We start from the raw sequence: 24,424 nt of genomic DNA, 5'->3' as shown, positions 1-24,424 counted from the left end.
GATCAATCCCACTATTTATTGATAAAAGGGTTGGTCATAATAACTTAACTGCCTTCCCGCTAATCTTTCACTGCTAAGGGAGGGACAGCTAGCGCAGACAGCTCTGGTGTAGCTTAGCTCGAAATTCCAAACCAATGAGGAATGCTAAATGGGGCTGTGACGATTACTCGCATAATCGAATCCGATTTGCTTTCTCATGGAAGTGGATTTCAAAATTAAAATATAGGTTATTATTTCTATTCAGAAATAGAAAGAATAATTATTATTAATAGCCGGTCCCAAAACATGCAAATAAGCCTTTAAACGATTAAATATCCGATTATATTGAGCAATTAGAGCAAAACCTGTCAAGTCGCGTACGACAGGTATAAGTCGTATGTACAATTTAAATTGATTTTTAAGTCATTCACATAATGCAACACAAATTGACTCGCTAAATCGAGAATAAATCTATGTAGACACTTTTAGCACGTAAAACTGTCATGGTATTACCTCTACTTATATTTTATCATTTTACTACTTTCAAGACGTTGGATTCAAAATGGCCGACGATTATCCGATTCTATTTTATGAAAAACGATTAATCGAATAATTAAAGTTACGAAAAATAGAGTTCACAAACTATGATTTTTGTTTTACCTGAAGAAGAAACCTGTTGTAAACATTACGAATTCAATTTCTAAATGTAAAGTCTTGAGAGTTTCACAGTTGAAATGTTAAGAGCATTTGTGATTATTTCTGTTTAACATACTTGATATTGCCTTGATGACAAATTGTAATTCAATGCGATTAATGTTAGGCTAACAATGTATTCTTCAATTAAGTATGTTTATTTATTTTAATTATCACATTTGCACTTTATTATTTTAATTACTATTTTACAATAATGACTATTAATTCCTGGCCCGGCATGGCCTAGCGCGTAAGGCGTGCGACTCGTAATCCGATGGTCGCGGGTTCGCGCCCGCGTCGCACTAAACATGCTCGCCCTCCCAACCGTGGGGGTGTATAATGTGACGGTCAATCCCCCTATTCGTTGGTAAAGAGTAGCCCAAGAGTTGGCGGTGGGTGGTGATGACTAGCTGCCTTCCCTCTAGTCTTACACCCTGCTAAATTAGGGACGGCTAGCACAGATAGACCTCGAGTAGCTTTGTGCGAAATTCCCAAACAAACAGACTATTAATTCCCATTATCCATACACACACAAGCTTCTCAAAAATAAAAATATATCTAAATAAATTTTTTATGAACATGTTTCCTAAAAAAATTATCATAATCTAGTAATAATATGTGCATGTAGAAGAACTATTCTATTTATAGTCTTTCACGAAAACATTTGTGAATATATGTTTGGTAATTTCCCTTGAGCATTGCTCGAATGTATGTTTTCTTGTAACAAAGTCACATCGGGCTATCTGCTGAGTCCACCGAGGAGAATAGAACCTCTGATATTAGCATTGTAAATCCGTAGACTTACCGCTGTACTAGCTAGGGGTAATATTATTGACTATCATTTTGACTTTTGTATATTTTAAAGTTATGTTCAGATGTTCTTTCTTACAAATCCTTATAGACTTAAACATGCGATAAACTGGTCAATGATTAATTATGATGATAAAGGCAGTGAACTTTACTATTTTAAATTATATCAATCAATAAGTTGTACATATTTTTCAATATCATTAATGAGCTGGTACAAACATTTTCAAACTTTATTCAAATAATATTAGTATTTTATGGGATCTAGTGCACTGTTATTTATGTATCCTTTTATTTCTTTACTTTTAATTTATAAAAAGGGGAAAAGGAGTTCTAGTAACTATTTTAGGAACTTCTACACTATTCAATGTTATGCAAATACACATGCGAAACCAGTGGAAAATGTCTACGTGATTCCAACTCATTCTCAAACTTACCATTGGCTACATGCCAACGAAATGTAGAACATTGACGTAAATTTCTGATTAGCCAGCCTATCTGTGCAACGTTTTAGAAAGTTAACAATAGGTGTAATAAACCTTTAGTTTTTTTGTTACAGTCACTTTCCTTAAATAAATGTAGTAACTTTGCCATCCGAAATTATCACTTAGTAGTGAAATTCAGTACCGTATGAGGATTGTTTGTTTTTGGAATTTCGCACAAAATCTGTGCTAGTCGTCCCTAATTTAGCAGTGTAAGACTAAAGGGAAGGCAGCTAGTCATCACCACCCACCGCCAACTCTTGGGCTACTCTTTTACCAACGAAAAGTGGGATTGACCGTAACATTATAACGCCCCCACGGCTGGAAGGGCGAGCATGTTTGGCGCGATGGGGATGCGAACCCGCGACCCTCAGAGGAACTAATAGTGGGATTGACCGTCACCTTATAACGCCTCCACGGCTGAAAGAGCGAGCATGTTTGGTGCAACCGGGATTCGAACCCGCGACCCTCGGATTACGAGTCGAACGCCTTAACACGCTTGGCCATGCCGGGCCTACCAACAAGCTACAGACACCTACTATAAATAATCGCAGCCTTAGAAAAAAAAAACATTAAAAGAGGCAGCTTTTTCCATTAGTAAAACCTTTTTAATGTATCGTTTAAAATGCGTTACCAAAAAATCTACAATAATTTTAACTTTTCACGAATTTCTTTTTCGGCTTTTAATAAAATTCATATTATAATATATGTAATGAATGAATGCAAGAGGAAGCACACTATATTTAATGAATTATTTTTACCATTATCCTAAAGCTTTGTGTCCTTCCTCTGTATAGAATTAATAAATGACGGTACCAGCAACTACGTCCATGTACAGAATGAATAAGAGACGTTCCCAGCGTTAGCAATGACCCTCTAGAGCACGAGAATTTGGAATTTTGTAACAACACGAAGTGTATTCCTCATCAAATTTTACCTATTTCAAGTAAGCAGTGTTTGTTTTATTGTGTCTGCTTCTGAATTTCGAGCAAAGCTTCACGAGGGTTATCTGTGCGATATATTAGGAGTTAGGGAAAAACTTGGTAACAAACCGAAATGATTTAACACACATCACTTGATAAAAATTTCATTGAAATTCTTTGCAAAACAAAATAAACTAAATTTCACTTGAGAAGTTATTAGTTTGAAGAAAAAAAATTGTTGTTTCTTGGCATTTCACTTTCAGTGTCGGAGAAACAAGAAAAACGAATAGGTTAAATCTCGCGATCCTTCGGAGCCTCACACTGGCTACATTTAAAAGTGTATTCATTTATGTTTTCCTCGAAAAATAGTGATGTTTAGAACAAAAATTAAACACTCAAACTGAGCCATAATAACAAAAGTGTGCAAGGAAAAAGTCCCTTAACCCTATTAGAGGAGTGTATGATTATTTTGGAAGTTGGGTCTGGTGCTCGTGATGATGCGAATGTTAATGATTAAAATATTATTTAATTAATGCGAGAGACCTTTCCAGCGTTCGTTATGTAGAATATCTAAACCTAACAGTCCCTCTCTTCTTCAAGTTTCATGAGACGACCTTGGTTACGCTGCTACGGATTCTGCATAAAAAAATAATGAATGTCAAAACTAATAATTTATGTGCAATTTATCACAGCCCGTTGACTTAGAATTGATGTTCAGTAAGGTTTTACTGTCAGTTACGTAAGATGCGCCAAGCAGACAATGTCCTTCCTACATATTGCATCTGTTATACCATTAATCAGGCTTTTCTAAAATGCCACTTCCATTAGAAACTTGAATTTTTAAAATTTATCAATGCTACTTCATTGATTTTCCAGGAGTTAATGAGCAAATCACAAAACTGTGAATGCAAGCTACTATGTTATTCGTACGATGTTATTTTTCGTTTCCGACACTTTTAATATAAAAAAATTAGAAAATTCGGAATGGCATTTTGTTCCCCTTTACTATTTAAACAAAAGGTCAAAATTTTTAGCTACGTGAAAACCAAATATGACGCAATGAATTGGCTTCTAGATTTCAACCCTTTTCATTCCGCCTGCAACTTAAAAATAAACAAAACTACACAATCCTGACACGTTTATCAAAAATGAAATAATTTATTGACGAAATAAGAAAGGAGCTTTCCAAGAACTATAATAATTACGATTTCGTTATATGTACCACATCAACAAAAAAGTTCGTGACCTTTAACCTTTTACGCTTTCTATAAATACAATCTTATATTTTACAAACAATACAAATTCTGTACAATAATTGAAATGGAGCAGCTACACTTACACCAAGCCTGAGGTTATTTAAAACCAGAAATAATCTGAAGATAATCCTGGCTACACAACTGCAGCGGAACCAGAGAAATACAAGTTACTGTACTTTGTAAAAATAAATCATCACATCAACCTTTGCTGTAAGTTAGGCTGTATGTGGGAAAACAAACAGTTTTGTCCATACAGTAACATTACTGGGTAAGAGATACCTTACTGTAATAAGGATTATTAAGCACTTCGAATTCCATTACACAGAGGTCATATTCTAGCTAGCATTTGCTGGGATTAACATTTCCAATATTACTGAATACTAGTGATACAGCAAATGTCAAATTCTACATTGTGAACATTATATCAAAGATTTCAATGGAAGATACTATGGTTACATGTAAATATTTGGCTGCTTGCAAACGCTGGTAGTGCATCCTGGACTAAAAGTTTCTAACTACAGTGCTCTAATTCAGTGAGTTTCTTTCCTTTTGTTGTACAAAATTTAGATTTATACATTTTGATGATCCACAAACGATGAAATAACTTGTGCTCAATGCTCCTAGTAACCAACTTACTCACAGTATCATACAATACTGGACAGAAGCAGCTTTAGTTTCCATGGTCATACAACCATTTTTCATTAACAAGTATGGGAAACACGGAAATAGTTAACAAAGGTAATTGTTACTATCACCCAATGATACAAAGAAAGAAGATAATATGCTGACAAACTTCAGTTAGCATTCATCCTCCTGACAGCTGACTAATTTATATATTATTTTGAGATACTCTGTTAAATAATTACATTCATTATATAATAAGTAATATCTTAAAAGTCTCAGAAATATGACTTAATGTACTGCAGTTGTTAGGTGCGACTGAAGTGGACAACAATTTTAATTATTGTATTGAGGTCTTCCTCTGGAAGACCAAAGATACTTTCGAATATGTCCCCCCCCCCCAGATTGGTTTATTGCTGTATTCTCGAGGGTCTTACACTACCAAATTTCTCTTTGAAATTATTTTTTTTTTATAATTTACATTTTACCCATAACGTTGGTCATATATTTCAAGTTTTGATTGGATTTCATAAGTTTCACTAGGAGGATAATTAGAGCATTCTCATCACTAGCAAAAATATTTTGACTTTTAAACATACAGATGGTGTAGTTATAAAAGTATTTATTTTATGCATGAGATATCTCTGAAAATGTGACAATAAAACTACCTTCATTAGTAGAAATATTAAACTAATGTGTTGTATTCGTACAGATGTCGTTTATGTTTTAATTCCTCTTAACAATGATAGCAAAAACCAGAACAGACTTCGTTCCAACAAAGTAAAATTTAAAAAATGAGAAATATCCCTGAAACTTAATTACTGATATATCGTGGACACTGCTAGTAAAACAAATTTCTATTACAACAAATATTACTTAAAACAATTACAACAACAAAATAGACACAGGAGCTGAAGAAACATCATGGAGGTAGATTAAAAAAAAAACCTTACAGAGTTTAAATTTCTGAAAGAAACAAGGCAAAAACAACTATTACACAGTTTGGTCCACCTTATCTTATTACAATAAGTATAAAAACAATAGTTCCAGTAAGTGAAACACACAAGAGTTACATAAATTTTATTTATCTGGGATTAAACCCAAAGGTTTAAAAAAAAAACAATAGGAGAAAATAAAAGACAAGTCCACATAAAATATTGGGAACAAAAATTCAACTTGAAATTTTGATGTATTCTATAAAAACTGAACATAAACAGCAATCAATATTTTAAGTCAAAATGAATATTTTTTTCTTTTTTTTACTGTTTAGCAAATAAGCACAAATAAGTCTTTTCCTACCTCCAATGTATGGAAGAATAAGAATTTAATATAGAGCCTATATCTTAAATTGAATAATTTCATCTCTCAAAATTGGATAAACATCTACTATAATAATCTACCTTTGTTAAATTAAAAATAAGAGCAATCATAAGTTGTTCAATATAGTAGTACAGCTTTTTGAACAGAAAATCAACAATAGTAACTTTGGAAAGGTTTGTTAGTACTGTTTACTTGATAAGACAAGAACCACAATGCTCCCAGTGTAATTTTACAAACACTCCTCTGAAAGATATAAGTACTTTAATGATCATTTAATGCTGAGATCTTTGTGGAAAAAAAAAAAAATGAAGACATTTGTAGCCTACATTAACACTAGGCTATCTTCACATTACCTTAACCAAACACTTGAGAATTATCACACATTAGTCCACAGAATAAACCATAATTTAACATACCTATTAAACCAACCAACATTTATTTCTAGATAAAAATGTTCATTTTCAGGCAAAACAATACATTTTATGAAGAATTTGTGGTTTTACAAGGACGTTCTTGAACAAGTTTGTTTTTCAATATACATTTATATAGGTAACATTTTTTTTTCTTTTTATGTGTTCAGCTTTTACAACCTGAAACCAAAATGTCCTACAAAGAAGTAAAACTACTTAGAAAACTATTATGAATACCATACAATCTTTTGTATGTGTGTATAAGAAATATATTCATCTATGACACAATCCAAACCACCCATTTGAAATTTCAACACCCCCTATAACCGAGTACAAGAAAGAAAAACAAACTGTTTATTTTTTGTACTATAAAAAAATTTGCACTTAAAAATTTTAATTTCTCCATAATTATAAAGGTTACACACAAATTTTAAATATATAGGTAAGCTGCCAAAATTTTTGTTTGGATAATTAATAAATAAATACAATATATTAATGTAAAACAATAAAATTTAAGTTGTACAATTTAATCACAAGAAAATTTATTTTATATTTAAAAAAAAAAACAAAATATATTGTGTTGCTTCACCCATTATAACTAACAGGCATGCAGACTTCTCTATATACAACATTTAATAACAACTTTACTACACTTTTCACAATACTGCATGCTCAGATTGTGTAACACTTGATTTTTAATGATGGGTTAGAAATACATATAACCTGCTACAGTATAAACAATCATTAGGTTGGCATACAAGTCAATAAAATAATTTCACTGGTTATCTTTCACCAAACACACTCGCACAATAACAAAAATGAAATGCATTTTTTATTAACAGGTATATATTGACTTGTCTCGATTTTTCAGGTTTCTCTGTATTCTGAATGAATGTTAGTTGAACTGAGATTTTATGGTACATAAAGATACCTCAATCAATTAACAATGATAATGTAAAAGGAAATTAAAGATACAACTGGGCCTTTAAATACAACAACATTAGAAAACTTTAAAATTACTTAAATTAAGTATCACTCAATGATTCAAAACCTGTCACAAAGTTAATCAACAAGTATAGTAGAAGAAATTTTAACAGTTGTACAGTAGCCTCACATTTATAAAAATTTCCTTTACTTATAATATTTTGGCTGAATTAAGATGCATATTGTATTCAATGATGATAAACAGAATGGATCTTGCTTGTTATTTCTCAATGAAATCAATATACATATAAAACAAGTTTCTAGATATCTATCTAATTCTAAAAGAATAGTTTTCAACATGTTTCACACTTCCTTTGTAATGTTTCCTTGGAAAGAGTGATGCGAAACTCATTTTAGGTTAAGTGTAAACAGTAATGGCTGTTTTTACTTGTGACATTATATTAAATGTTATGAAATGTTTATTTATTTGTAATAACTTTACTTTGTTAGCAAAAGTAAACCAGGAAGAATCATAAGCAGGGAGAAGTGACTTTACTTGTGAATTATTTAAAGTGAGATTATGCTTATGCGTCGCCTACTGTTCATGCAAACTTGTGATATCTGCGAATGTCAAAGAGCACTTACATGTAAACCAATAACATCAGTTTAATCAATTAGCATCAAGAACATCTGTAGCTAACATAACGCACAATTATAGTTGATAAAACATACGCTGTAATGTTGTAAGTGTATATACAGGATTAATGGCCAACATGCAACAATGACAACTACTGAAAGTGAAGAGTGTGAACTTTGATTCTCTTGCTGCTTAAGCTAAACTAATTAAGGCTCTAACAAAATTCTATTTCAGTGTCTATTAACAGCTTCTAAGAATATGTTACCAGAAAACATTTAACTACGTTTAATATAATTTCAGTGCTTTCTTCCAAAGCTGATTGAGTAATTTATTCATATCACATATAAACACTAAAAGTGTCTGTTGCTACTGAAAATTAACAGCAGAGAACCTTGTGAAGAGAATGGATACAAAACCTTTAACGTTCACGTCACGTGCAAGGAAAAAATTCTCTGCTACAAGCAATATCTACAAAAAATTACAACAAATTACAGAAGCATTAACCATCCTTCTATTTCTTTCTGAAATTAAATAATACTTGCAGGTAATTTGTCAAACACCTCCGAAGGTTTTTTTGACACACTTCCACGTCTACGTTGTAGAGTACCTATTGTGTGACTCCCAATCTCAGGACAACCACTGTTTATCAACAAGTCCTGTATTTCTTGTGAGTCTGAGTTTTTTGCATACACTAGGGCTGTTCTTCCTTCAGTGTCTACAGCCTTTACATTGGCATTATGCTAATAAAAAAATGGAGAGAAAAGTAGATCAGACCTTTAGCTAATACTATAAATAACCTGAAGTGTATTTTACTGTGAATAATACTTAAATAATGGATTATTTAAGGAAAATTTTGATTTGTTTAAATTCTTTCCTTGTGCTATTTTATTGATACTGAATGACAATGTACATAGATATAGTCAAATATATTTTGTTTGACTGCATTATGAGCAAAGCTACTTGAAGGTTATTTGCACTAGCCATTTTAATTTTGAAGTGATAGACCAGAGAGACCTAGTCAACAGCACCCACTGCCAACACTACAACTATTCTTTACCAACAAAAAGTGGGATTGATCATCACATTATAACAACCATGCAGTTGAAAAGGCGAGCATATCCAGTGACAGGTTTTGATTCTTTGAACCATATATTGTTGCAAGTCAAACACCCTAAATACCAGGCTTTATTAGTATTAACCCTTCCATGATAAGCTTAGTATAATATACACAAGTTAAGCATTTATACTATAACATCTGACATAGCATGTGTACCTTTACAAAATTTGGTAAACTTTTAGTAAAGGTTGCAAGTATTTTTTACACAGAAACTCATATTTTTACTAAAGATTTGTTTGTCACACTATAAATTCTGTTTGATTACTAGTCTGAGTGTAAAGTGATTTCATATTATGATTGAAAAAACTATTCTTTGTCCCAAAAATCTCAAATATTATTTGTGTAATCTCTAAACAGATTTCAAACCTTTGTTTTCAGTAAACCTTTATATTTTGTCTGTTATTTTCTATACCCTAACTAAGTGACGTCTGTCTATTTGACCGACCTCCTAACCACCATAAAAAATTATAAGATAAATATAAATTATGCTTTTTAGTTTTAGAATGACTGCAGATTATAACACAAAAACACAAATATTTAGTCTAAATAGCTTAAGTCTCATTATATTATACATTTATAAATATTAATCATTATTATTATACTGATGTTCCTGTCTAACACTACAGAAATTGCACTGGCATAGCATATGTGCACTCCCGTTACCATATCCATGAATATAAAACTGACCTTTAGTCTTTACAAAGTGACCTTTCTTGGGTGTACTTCAGTGGACCAGAATTTTTTGTATTATTATGCATTCTATATGAATATAGATTTTTACTATTTTCAAATACTTTCTTAAACTTATTTTTCTTAAAACATTAAACACTACATGAACAATAATAGCAAACAATTATATCTCCTAGTTATGATGATTTTTGTATTTCTTTGCTGCTTACAGTAGGTTGTTAAGCCTTTTCAACTTTTGCACATGGAGAATATGAAACTTTTTTTTGTTTTATATATATATATAGATGAATAACCAAAATATACAAATAAATTGTATTTTGTCTAAAGAAAAAGTATGTAATTTTAAACAGACTAAAAGCACAACCTACATGCTTGAAATCTTGGTTCAACAGAACAACGTTGCTTTCTAGCAATTTAAAATGGTTGAGAAAGCTACTAGGAGGACATCCGAGTTTTAATTGGTTAATCACGTCATATATTGAAGTAAATGTATATAAATGATCATTTCCAGAAATGGAAAGAGGTGAATGGAGCTACTGTGTTTGATTCAGTACATTAGCCATATCTCAGGTAAGTGATAAGATGCGAGATCCTTATATTTTACCTTGTCAGTATTGGTAAATTTGAGCTCTTAAACCATATTAAACTATAGACTTCGCATTTTGACATTAAAATCATACAGTTTAAACCAACTCACCATTCAACATACTATGTGACATATAGTTCTATTTATATTCTTTTAACATTTACTTTTAAAGTTAAGAAATCAATTAATGTAAAATATTAAAATTTGAATTATATCATACAATTTATACCACACTTGTTGACATAAATTTATAAAACAGTAGGTCAATAAAATTTGGACATGGCCTCTGACCTGTTGCAATAGGGTTATTAAATATGAACTAGCAAAATTAATTCAGAGTTTGGGCTGTTGGAAAAGAAAAAAAGAGAGAGGGAGAGTACTTTTTAGGCTTATAAAATATAATTCAAGTTGTTCAGAATTGTAAAACAAAAAACAGTGGTTAATAATTTGCTCACAACTTGACCTCTAAGCATGAAATCAGTCCTTGCTTGACATTATTTAAATTGCTAATTTTATTGACATGTGTAATATATTATGATGATAAGAAACTTATTTTTGTATTAAAATACTAAACTTCATTCAACATACTGGTAAATGGAGTATTGGTTAAAATGAAAGCCATCTTGCTATTAAGAAACTAGTCTCCAAGATATTAAAATATTCTGACTTTATACAATGAGGTTAACAATAAATGGATATACTACTACCCAGGAGAAATCAACCACAAATATCACATTATGAACATCTTACCCATATTAACAACTGGGTCACAGCCAGGTTTCCTAGAGCTGCTGCAAGGTGAAGAGGGGTTCGGAGGTCACGCTGACTCACTGTTGTGTTGACCTGGTCAGCTGAGGTTATCCGGGCCAAAATGAGAACAACAGTCTTGATGTCTGACTTACATACTACATCAATTAATTGCTGGAAAGGTGAAAAAAAAAAAATTTACAATCACAAAGAAACACTTCAGATAACAGGTTGCCCAATGTACAAAAAAATATTTAAAATAATTTTAGTAAAACTCCTAAAAAGACAAGTGACACACAACAACCATTAAAAAAAAAATACAACTGGTTAAGCTAATGGCAAGTAACAAGATGTTTCAACATGATAAAACTATTTCTTTTGTGGTTTGATTTGAATATCTGTGGAAGTTTATGCATTATTCTTCACTGGTGGTCTTCTAAAATGTCATAAAAATTATTTATATTAAATCTAATATTAGAAGATCTGATTGACATGCTTTCTATATTAATGATATTACAGTATTAGGTCTATTACTTTATTAATGTGAATAAAAGGAATCTAATACATTTTCTTCAACATTGATATAGATGAAAATAACTTATACTTCTTATCAAATATACACATGAATACAGTTAGCTGAAAGTTATGGATTTATTTTAAAGTTTAGTCATCAGTTTATTTACTTCACCAGTATTATAGAAGATGTAATAAAGTAGGCAGAAGGCAGCTAGTGAACATCATCAATTATTGGGCTACTCTTTACCAATGAATAGTAACACTGACCGTCACCTTAAAACACCTCTAGAACTGAAAGGTGCTCCTGTTGTATAGGGAGTTGGACTGAGTCATTTATTATAATCATACGAGTGCTGCTAATTTGCACACTAGATCTGAGAAGTTATTTCCATGGTTTATCAGATACTGTAGTGAATCATTGAACATCTCTAAGACTTTTGCATTACCCTGTAGAGACAGGTATTCTAGAGAGAGTTTTCAAACAGTGAGAAATTAAGGTCACTTACTGCTGGTGTAGATTTGTTACATGAGAAAGATGACTTCAAATTATTTTGCTAAAATATGTGAATATCATGTCTATTTCTGTAACAAGCTTTCAGATATTTCCAATCCAGGTCATTTATTTAATCATAATAACTAACACAATATTTGTTAATATAAGCCTGGTGATGTTAGTGTTTGACTTGTAATATGAGGGTCTCAGGTTCAAATACCTGTTACACCAAACATGATCACCCTTATAGCCAGGGGGTATTATAAATGATGGTCAGTTCATTGATAAAAAGAGTAGCCCAAGAGTTAATGGTAGGTGGTGATGACTAGCTGCCTTCCCTACACTGCAAAATTAGGGATGGTTAATGAGATAGCTCTCATGTAGAAATTAAACAATGACAACAACAGTCAGTATATCATACCTGGCCTAGAGAGACAGTAGTATTGACTGGTGCAAGAAAATCTTTGAACTCGTATTTTGCTCTTATCCACCGTTCTTTCTCTTCTCTAAGACAACAGAATACACACAAAAAAATGTCTATCACTCAAGTGAAGTGTAACATTTCACAATAATATTTTATCACTCATGAATCACTTCAAACTCTTAAGAAATTATAACTATCTATTGGAATAATAAAAAGAAGAAAGTATTATGAAATTACAGTAGAAATACACGAGTGCAAGTTTATCATGTACTATACTGCAGTAGATACACATGGATACTCTTTATATGATTAGTATATGTGTATATATACACACATACACACACAATTAGGCTTATAAAACATAAAAGTAGGAGTTACAGCATACTAAAGTATAACCTTTACCTGCTTGAATTAGGAGTAGGTTTAGCTCGGCCTCTAGTATTGCCTTCCCATATACTGTTGGTTATAGTATTGCCTAAAGACATCATCACACTAATGTGTTCTGGCCTGCAAAAGTGTACAAACAAAAGTAATAAAATAGATAAATTATTTTCACAAGTTCATTATAAGATAACTTGCTATATGAAAAGTCTAATTCACCTTTCTTTCTGAAGTCATCAACTAATGTAGAAAAAACATGCACTACCATTGTAATTGATGTTATTAACAGATAAAATCCTATTGTATAAATGTGTATCACAGAAGTCTAGCATACTCAAGACACCATTGCCTGCTGCAGAGATAACAAACACTACTGAGTTAATTCACATTACTAATCATGGTAAAACCTCTGAGGAAATGAACATGTCAGTTATTTGTCATACACTTCTGAAAACCCTGACAGAATCAGTATTAAAACACATCAATGAATCAGTTAACATTACAGATGAAGATAAAATCTTGTCGTGGAAAACTGACTTCAGTAGTTCACTATACTATAGAAGAAACCACATAATGTAGAAAAATATGTATCCATAAACTATGTAACAAAAGATTACAAAAATCTGGCATGAAATAACTAGTGTTAAAATCTGTATGGCATGAACTATTCTGATTATCACTTATGGATTCACACACTTTGTCAAATAGCTACACAGGAAATAATTGAAGTTCTGTTTATTTGTATGTGCATTCAGCACCACACATTATGTCAACTTTAATAAGTAATAAATTTCCTGTTGAGCTAGTACCTTACCACAGTGAGCTGGTTCTCAAAACTTTTCTTAAAATTTATAGTTACACATTTTTAGAATATTTCTGTTCTGTGTACTTTCAGAAAAAATAAAAATTGTTATTGTATAAGGAGGGAGACTGGATTTTCTGTAAATAATCTCATTTGCTACTCATAGGAAAGGTGCTCAACTAGGAGGCACATAAGAAAAGAGGTAATGTTACAAACATACAACAACTTTAGAAAATAAATTTATCAGTAACATTAGTTCTATTCTGAAACACCTATAATTTACCTATTTTGTTATCTCATAGCTCTGCCCTGGAAGTATACTCAGATGTACTACATGTTGAAGTTTGTAATATTATTTTGTTAAATGAAACATCAATCATGAATATTACTCACGGCCACTCGTCCAGATCCAAAGAACGCACCCTTGATATATGAGATCCTAAATTCCTGTGAATCCCTGAACATTCAATGCACATTAAAGCTCCTAGATTGAGACTTGCCCAATCAGGATCTGTCAAGGTAAAATATTAATAAGCAATATATTACAAAGTTATAGGTATTATTTTATAATATGAACTATATATTCATACACCATCATTAATCCTTGCATTATTAATGGTGAATACAAAAACTATGTAACAAAAAACTCACCACTGCATGTAAAAAAAACTCAAGATAACCAAATAATTTTTTTATATATTTATTACAACTTTTCTCAGTAACATAATGTAAATTATGTTATAAGGCTTTACTGCAAATGATGCATTATTTATACATATTAAGTGTCTTAGGGAACTAAGGAAATCTGAGCTTTACATTTATTGTGTTAAAAATGAACAACAATATTATAATATAGATACTGATTACCATGGTTAAATAAGGATATATTAAAACAGTTTAATTTATTAACTGATATATACTTAGTGACATAAAAAAGAAATTAATTTACTTAATATTTATGAAATTTGTGAACTACTAAAAGCTAACAGCTGGTGTTTGCAAAATTTATTCTTTATTTAATGTAACTTTCATTAGCAGTACTGGTTAGAAATATTCACATGTCTAATTTTAATATTTATACTTTATTTCTATAATAATAATAAACTATTATTATTTACATTCTGGACTAACCTAATTCTCCTAAGCTGACCAAATCTTAATGTTATTTGCTTTGTAACTAAACATACTGTTAACAATAGGGTACCAACTGATGAAAGAATGCATTTTAATCTGTACAAGTTGTAAATAAAAAGAATGTTTAATTAGCTATATTTATTGCAAAGTTAATTTTCACTTTCTCTGTCAGTAGATACATTGGTTTGATAAGAAGTTAATATTAATTATATATTTGCTACCATGGTTTTCCATGTGAAAATCAACAAATAGTTAATTACAAGTTATGGTCAAAAATCTGTATTTATTATTTATTTGAACCATTTTGATGATGCATTTTTCTGTCAAGAAGTTGCCCCACTTACCATAAATCATCTTGAACTCAAATTACCAACTTGTTTTCACACTCGTCACTATAGGTATGTGTGTGGGCCCCCACACTGAGTAATCTTACATTTCTGTCTGTCAGAACTCTCATTGTAAAGACAAGACCAAACAGTTTTGGTGAAATCATTCATTTTCTAAGTAAAATATGTAGGGGACAAACAGTAATTAGTGGGATTAAATGGTATATTTCCATTACTGTTATCTACATAAGAGAATACCTACACTGTCATAATATAAATGACATAAATGCATTTTTTTTTTTTTTTTACTGTTCCATGTAACAATATGGTAGGGGTGCATGTAGGTAGAGGGAGCTACAATTTCTGGTCAAAAGTGGGTCCTTTTGCAAGTTTGCAACAGGTGGGCCCCTTTAACACACTAGCATTAATTTTGTGTATCTTAAATGTGAGCCTATATAAATTGGGAATGAATACCATCAGACAGGCCAGTGAATGTAACGAGTTTTAAGTTTAAATGTTATATACTTCTTAAATGTATATGTCATGAGTTGGGACTGAACTGTGTAAGGCAAACCTCCAGTGCTCTTGGTAACTTTTCATCTACACATATGCTAATGTTTTTACTAAGTGGTTCTATGTTGTTAGTGGCTCAGTAGCAAACAACATTATGGTCCCACAAGGAATTTGGTAAAAAGACTGTTTAGAAAAGAATCAGCAATTGTAGAGTGTAACTGTCACATTTTATTTCCTAAGTAATATTTTATAGAGAAATAGCACACTGTAATTGTAACAGACCACAATATTCCACATTGCATCCTGGTATTTATTAGGTAGAGAAAAACCTAAAGTAGAACAAAAACTTTTGTATCTTTCCACTCTATGATACTATAGTTACTTACTAGAACTTTGATCAAATATAACCACAAATTTCTTTCAGTTCTCCTACCTCTGACACCAGTACTTACTCGATGCATCACAGTCCACACAGTGAGTGTTGCCAGGCACGTTGTTTCGGATTGCTTGGAGAGATGCAGTATCTACTTGTGTAGTTGACCTCGACTGTTTGGAAAACAAAATAATGAATTCACTTTCTTTAAACACTTATTATTATGTTATTTGAAACCCATTTACAAAATTCTCCATTTTAACATTCTTAGTAAGTCTTAAAAAGGTTTATTTTTTTAATACATGTGTCATAGATGCAAACTGCATACATGTGTCTAATATATAACAATAGCTAATGTACTTTTCCAATACTAAAATATTTTCTACTGTTGTGCTAATGCTATTATGCATGTACATGTGTGTGTACACATTTCTGTGGCTGAAGCACACTATTACAAGATGTGATAATTTTACAGCATTTCTCCAATGAACCTTTAATACTGAATTAATTACCCATAAGTAGTTCTATGGTACAAAATATATTAATCAAATTCTAACAGATAGCACCATTATACTTTTAATTACTTTTTTAATATCCCTCTATCAGAAGAACAGAAGAATGACAACCATTTGCTTGCTAACATGTACTGATTCCAGAAAATGAAACATTTATTAAGGCAGGGCAGTCAGATGTCTGTTACCTTATTAATAAAGTCTACTGTTACCACTAACCATTCTAGCTTTGTAATTAATGAATTATTTTGATGATTGCAGGTTTTACAGGGATTTTAATATTATGAGGCATTCTAAGTAAACTTATCCATGATATGGAAGAAAGTTAAAGGTTTGTAATTCTCTATTTGTCCAGAGATGAATCTCAGAGTTTTTCTATTTTATTTTATACTGAATCCAGAATTACACACAAAGGACATGGTGGAACCAGCAGTTTAGGTAATAAAATCACTAGAACTTTTCATATTTTTTACTGTTTAATAAATGTAACACACAAGTTTTTATTTTAAATACTTTGATTTGGAATAGTGTATGCATGTGAGGTATTTCAAGATCACCTGCAAAACAAAATACTGAGATGCATATTAACAGTGAAATATACTCTTCTTGAGTTCCCTCTTTGAATGTTGATCAGAAAATTGAGAATCAAAAGCTACAAAAAAAGTATCTTCTAATAATTTTATAAATACTAGAAATTGATCAAAAATTAAATGTCTAGCACTACCAACTTTGGGTGACATAATAAAATATCTGATGGAATAAAAAGCTTTAACCAAAATATATCCCTATAATAAATTCAACATATGTCTTTAGAACCTTTTAAAACACAACCTCAAAAGTCTAGGTTGCTGTTCATGAAGATTTAATTTTGAGACTTAAAAAAGATTAGCTTTGTTCTGATGTGTAAAACACAGTATTAAAAGGTACTTAACTCTCCATATTTAGTTTTGCTATATTACAATACACACTAACACCAAATTCCAACTGTTACAGTTATACGATTTTGTGATAATTTACGCATATTATATATTCAAAACGTTTTAATTGAAAATCAAATGCGCCATCATAAAAAGGTAAACAAATAAATGTAGATCACCAAAAGTAATTGTGTTAATGTACACTGTTCTGTAAACTATTTTTTAGTTAAGAAAAATGTACTCAACAAAATTAAATCTTACCTTGGCCTTTGTACTTTCAATTCCCTGTAAACTACAGAGTATTTGTTGCTCTATGGCCTTTATCCAGCCTTCTCGTTCCTGAAAAATGAATCTGGACTTTTACAATACAACATTTTAAGGAAGTGTTTCTTATGATGAATGGATTATAAAATAATAAGTAATCCCAGGTAATATCAATTACACTTTGAAATCATTTTATACCAAACACTTCACACACACACACACACACACACACACACTACAATTTTAAAGAAATAATTAAAAACACTTATTGCAGTTCAACAGATTCTCACAGAATACTTTCTTTTTCATTTTCTAAAAGAAAATTAATACTATATTCATGTATAATTCCATGTCAAACTTTTTATTATTAATAACAACAAATCAAACTTTGAACAGTATTGGTTACACTATTATGAAGGCTACCATATTAGGTAATTAATTATTAGTTATGCATAATATCCAACAAATACTGCTCCATTTGTTAACATATTATAACACTACCATCTTGAACCTAAACTGTACTAAACAGAACCAAGAATGTTTTCACTTGAGAGTGATATAATGAATCTGATTTCAATAGTGAAAATAAATTAGAAAAAATATCAATGGTATCCCTGAAGATAGTAAGGAAAATATAATTTTGTTGAAAGAATATCAAATATTATAGACAATGTTTCACATAATAAAAATACAAGTTGTCCAATCTTAATTATTGAAGATGCATTTTGTTTCACAACAAATGAATGGAAGTTTTGAAAAGTGTTTGGAACTGCCATCAATTTATCTGTATGCAAGTAATCCACTATTAGTACATCCATCAATATCAGAGCAGATACAAATGTAATTAGAAAGCAAATAGAATGATGACTTGTATATTTATTCATAAAATTAAAGCTTCATTTTAAAAACATACAAGACTACACGTATAATGAAGACACATAATGTTTAATTGGTATATTTTAAAATTTCTTACATGAATTCCTTTAATTATTATAAAAAATATATACAAAATGACAGTAAAATGCTAAATACACTATTAATTTCTAAAAAAACTTAATAGCATTTCATTTTCTGAGTTAATAGGAAAATATCTGGTAAAGTACATTCAGAAGTACTTACTTCCAAGTTACTAGCTTCAAACTGCCACTGTTTGTTGTCTAAAGATACTATAACAAATTCGTAGTCATCAGAGTCTGAAGAAGGAAAAAAAAAGTGTGTTAAAAAAACTGTACTCTAAAGTATGATTCTACTACTGATCTGTTTTTAAGGAAGCAGTTATGTATAGAGAAAAAAAGAGCATATTTATGTAAGTATTGTAATGTAATTATTATCAACTGATTGAAAAAGACAACCAAACTGTGCTCTTAAATCAGACTGAGTGATGAAAATCTTCAGATTATACTTGAAAATAGTAGATAGAGAACTCCACAATCACATGACCAACCTACCAAGGTACCTGCACTAGTAGACCTTCTATTTGACCAACTGTCAGTGCATATATAGTTTAGAGATGGCTTGAATGAACAGTGTAAGAAACTTTATTACGTAGACTTGTTGAAGCATTGTACACATTTCTAATAAGTTCTGTCACTACCAATTCAAGTTGTATTCAAACTTTATTTTGCAAATAGTGGGTTTTTCATTGTCAGTTCAGTAGATTTACTTTGTCACCCACCAACTGTTCTCTCAGAAAGAAAATAAATTTTTAAAAGATGTTTCTACAGCTTTGGTCACAGAACCTAGACACTTCCATACCATCAAAAGATATTCTTGTTGGTTTGGTGCTATCAGTATATTTCTTAACCTACTAGTTCCTGTTTCATTCACATTTACTTTGTAAAAATTGAAATGAACCTTTTCTTAAGCCTGTGAACCAACCTCACTGTTGATTTCTTCAGAACTCATTCCCCATTACCTTAATATGACATATTTGTGACTTAAGGATTGTCTTTATTAACACATCAAAAGTCTAGCCATGAACACCTCCTTTTCACAAATCAAAAGCAATTTCATTATGTTTGAAACTGGAATAGACTCAGCAAAGCTGAACCCAGATCCTGTAAGTTTTTGTCAATAATGTCATTGTTACAAAACCACGACACCAATGGTGATATTCTCTAATGTTGAAACTCCCAAAATAAAAATATTCAGCTTGCTGTATGGAGTTGGACTGTTTACTGCCATTTCTAGAAGTCCTAATACACTGCCACAAAACTACTTATTGTCCAAGAAATTTTACACAAAATCAAAACACATCTTTTGGTACCTATGTGACAAGTTCAACCACATGCATTAGTAAAATGTGGAATTATTAGAAATTTCCAAATAAGAACAGAGAAAATCCCAGAATGTGAAACAAGAGGTCTATCTATCTATGAGAGTTCTTTGTGATGAGAGAGTCAACATGGTGACAGAGAATCATTATGAAATAAACAAAAATGGCAGGATCATATATGCATTGAATGCTATGAAAACTGATCACAAACCACAGAACTGAAAATTATTTTCTTACCTCTTTCCATGACTACCTGTTTTTGGAAATGTTTTTTCATTTCACTCATAGCCCATACTTGTAAATTAATGAAATAAAAGTATTTTAATGAGTTGTTAATATATATTTGATAAATATATCACTTAACTAAATCCACAGTAAAGAACAAGAATTAGAAATATGGTGAGAAATGATCTGCCTAAATAAATTCAAGGAAATATTTTTTTCAAACATGGAGGTTACCCGAGTTGTTTTACAGAAGGGGTTAATAATTCTGTATCTGAGCCTTGAATCTTATTTGGCTTTTGATATCTTGTCATAACACTAGTATATCTTTAACAAGCAGGTTATACCACACAAATCAAGAATTTCTTCTAATTTTCTGCTATATCTGTAAAGGTTACACCTGGAAATCTAAAAAGTTAATTCCATAAAGCTTCATGTAAAAAGAACCACCTATCCTTCATAGAGCCTGTACTGCTATAAGTGAAGCAGAAAGGACACCTAGTAACCTGAGAACATTTAAAAAAGCAGGTACCCTTTGTGAAGTGTGCATACACAATGTATTCTCCAAGAATGTATGTATATTAGAAAGAATGGAATATGTAAACTCTACAATACTTTTATCCATAAAAGCATGTAAGTGTTTGGTATAAGACCTGTCAACAATGAAATGTTGACACTTGGTCTCAAAGACTGTATAATGATGGCCACTTGACTGTTTTTCAAGGTGATAGTCAAATACCAATGATGAGACAGGCAGATGAACAACTTGACAATCATAACTTTGCAATAATTAAAGGATTTTTTGTTGAGCTTTCTATGGATATAAAAAGATCTAAAACAAATTTTCATAAGACCATTTCATATTTATTTTATTAACAAGCCTATACATTGTTCCGCAGAATAATGCTGTCTCATAAAGCATTCACATCCCATGCCATACATTTTAATATGAACTATTTTCAACTTAACTATAAAAAACATCTTTATGGCCATTTCAAGAATCAACACAAAAATGGTAGACAAAATTTTGCTACATAGTTCATATAGACCACTGGAAAGTTTTTAGAAAAAGAGTTTTCCAGCATTTCAAAGAGTAGTTACTGTAACAATTTCATATGTTTACCACATGTAACTACAAATGATAAAGAAAATCATATCTGAATGTCAAATTACAGATATGCAACCTATGAGCATGTGATCAAAGACACTACATAAAGCCATTTTTATATCATCATTAAAGGGTTTAAATGCAGTTTTTGTATGTCTCTCTCTCTCTCTCCCACTTTACCTATTAAACACATTGATTTTTATTCATGATAAAAAAACTTTAAAAGTATTTTAATTTTAGCAAAACTTTGTTTATTTAACCATGAACACGCATGCTTCATGCCACTGATACACTAACAAAAGTCTACACTTCCTGGATCACAAACAATGCTGCCTACTGTTGTCACTGTGCTAATTTATTTCAGCTGTGTTTGTTTTTATTAAACATTTTATTATCAATCAAACAGACTGAGAAAATAACTTCTTTAAGAACTTTTGAATTTTATGATGAATTATATGGAATTTGAGAAGTTTTGGCCAAATTCAAGAGCTTTATTCAGAATTCCTAGGAAACTAGGACAAACTAGGAGTTTTTAAGGCCTGCACAAACTGTGTTATGATCATATTTAACTCTGTTGATTTATAAAATAACAGTGATACAAACTGATTCAAACATCTGTCAAAACAAAACCTAGTTTGAAATATGCCTTGAAGAGTAGAAACAGTTAATGAGGAAAAGGACAGGGTTACATCACATTAGAATAATAATTTAGGGTCTTATGTATGTTTATTTGTTGTTTTTGAGCAAAAGCCAACACAATGGGCTATCTGTGCTGTGCCAACCATGGGTGTCAAAACCTTGTCTTTAGCATTATATACCTTCACATGTACTGCCACACCTATGACTATATGTCACAATACTTTTGGTAAAAAACTTAATACAGCAAAAACACCTTTCCTATACACGTAGCTTACACACATGTACATTAAAAAAAGCATGCTTCATATCACTAGATACAACAAACAATTGCCACATGCAACCTTCACAGCTTTAGCCATATAACAAAATAATTCATTATTTAAAACATAAAAGGAGCTGACCATCCTTAACTTTGAGTTCTTAAACATTAAAAATAATAGCGGATAAGCATCTCACTTAACACATGACAAGAATGCACTGCTGATAATTATTATAAATATGTGATAAGAACTTTTCTTCAACAGCTTCCACCTTTCTAAACACAGGATAAAAATGCTCTCACCATCCATGGCTTCCACATTTCTAGCTCCAGTACTTTTCATTCTTCGGTGACGTTTTTTAACATTTGGAGTATCTAACTTTCCTAGTAGAGGGTTAGTGCTAGGAACCGTTGCTGAGAGGTGGATTTCACTTCCATTCAATAAACCTGTAAATTGTTGAAAATACACCATACAACTAATAATTAAAGTTCAGTTAATATATGCATGATTTGGTTGAATTGCTAATGGTCATATAATTTTAAGAGAAATGCTACTTTAGATACAACATTGATGTAACCTAAAATGGCTAATTTATCAGACTCAAACAAATTTAAATCCAATTATCAAAAAACTGTCTATACCTAAACAGGACAGTGAATCTTTTCTTAACATTAAATAAACTAGTTCAGGACAGCATTTTAATACAGTTAAGACAGAAAGCGTTCGTACCCCTGCATTGTGAGTAGTTTTTTCCTCATAACTTAAGTATAACAATTAGGATAATGAAAGTATAGTATATTATAAATATTATAGAACACACATCTGCATAAATTTTTTATATAAATTGAATGACAAATAAATTGTTTATAAAGAAATAACCAAACATAGGAGGGGCAGAAAATGTTCATGTGTCTACTTTAATGGTCAGTTGTATAGCCTTTCAGGTGAATTACTTGGCGCAATCTCTCCTCATAGCCCTCCATGATCGTTTGACAGTACGCAACTGGCATTTTCTTCCATTCTTCTTTAATGAAGGCCTCCAACTCTTGCAAGTTTTCAGATGATGCTAATGAACCCTGGTCTTCAACTCATGCCAAACGTTTTCAACTGGGTTGAGATCGGGTGACTGCGATGGCCACTCCAGAACGCTTATATGGTTCCTCTGCAACCAGGATTGCACATATTTCGATGTGTGCTTAGGGTCAATGTCGTGCTGGAAGATCCAATGACGCCCAAGCTGCAAGATCCGAGCATCATTCTTGATATATGTGCCTAATATATCAATGTACTCTTCTTGTTTCATGATTCCGTTGACGCGGTGAAGGCTGCCTACACCAGAAGAGCTGAAGGAACCCCATAACATGATCGAGCCACCTCCGTGTTTAACTGTAGGGATGGTGTTCTTTGGAATATTTCATTTCCCCTTCTAACGGAAAATATTGCGAACATCATTGTGGCCGAAAAGCTTGATTTTAGTCTCGTCTGTCCAAAGAATACTCTTCCAATAGGTAAAGGGTTTATCTACATGCTTTCTTGCATACCTCAATCGTACTTCTAAATGAACAGGCTTTAAATATGGAGTTCTACGAGGACAGCATGCTTTGAATCCAGAAGAGCACAACATGTTCGTAACTGTAGAGGTGCTTACTTCAACTCCAGTTTCCCTTACCAGTTTCTGTATGTCATTACGTGTTAAAGGAGGGTTCCTACTAACTTCTCTGAGAACCTTCCTCTTGGTTCTCTCTGGAATTTTGGTGGGGTGTCCGGAACAAGGGAGATTAGCAGTTGTTCCTGTAACATTTGGCACGAGTTGAAGACCAGGGTTCATCAGCATCACCCAAAAAACTTGCAAGAGTTGGAGGCCTTCTGTAAAGAAGAGTACCAGTCGAGTACTGTCAAATGATCATGGAGGGCTATGAGGAAAAATTGCACCAAGTAATTCACCTGAAAGGCTACACAACTGACCATTAAAGTAGATGCACAAACACTTTCTACCTCCTATGTTTGGGGGCCCAGCATGGCCAAGTGTGTTAAGGTGTGCAACTCGTAATCTGAGGGTAGCGGGTTCGCATC

The 24,424-nt window shown here is 31.6% G+C and overlaps 1 protein-coding gene across 1 annotated transcript in view; it reads right to left on the bottom strand.

The window, feature by feature from the left end:
• Window positions 1-4,028: 4,028 nt before the first annotated feature.
• Window positions 4,029-24,424, bottom strand: part of CenG1A (Centaurin gamma 1A) — a 109,841-nt gene continuing 89,445 nt past the window's right edge. The window contains exons 13-21 of the mRNA XM_076458799.1: window positions 22,654-22,797; window positions 18,967-19,040; window positions 17,845-17,922; window positions 16,234-16,327; window positions 14,202-14,319; window positions 13,028-13,132; window positions 12,623-12,707; window positions 11,196-11,366; window positions 4,029-8,792 (exon numbers count right to left, since the gene is read on the bottom strand). Coding sequence (XP_076314914.1) covers window positions 8,580-8,792; window positions 11,196-11,366; window positions 12,623-12,707; window positions 13,028-13,132; window positions 14,202-14,319; window positions 16,234-16,327; window positions 17,845-17,922; window positions 18,967-19,040; window positions 22,654-22,797 — 1,082 coding nt within the window. The 3' untranslated portion in view covers window positions 4,029-8,579. The remainder of the gene's footprint in view (window positions 8,793-11,195; window positions 11,367-12,622; window positions 12,708-13,027; window positions 13,133-14,201; window positions 14,320-16,233; window positions 16,328-17,844; window positions 17,923-18,966; window positions 19,041-22,653; window positions 22,798-24,424) is intronic.

This window comes from Tachypleus tridentatus, chromosome 9 (assembly GCF_004210375.1).
Source record: "Tachypleus tridentatus isolate NWPU-2018 chromosome 9, ASM421037v1, whole genome shotgun sequence".
NCBI lineage: Eukaryota > Metazoa > Arthropoda > Merostomata > Xiphosura > Limulidae > Tachypleus > Tachypleus tridentatus.
Note: the sequence above shows the minus strand (reverse complement) of the source record. Positions and strands in the feature narration are given on the sequence as shown.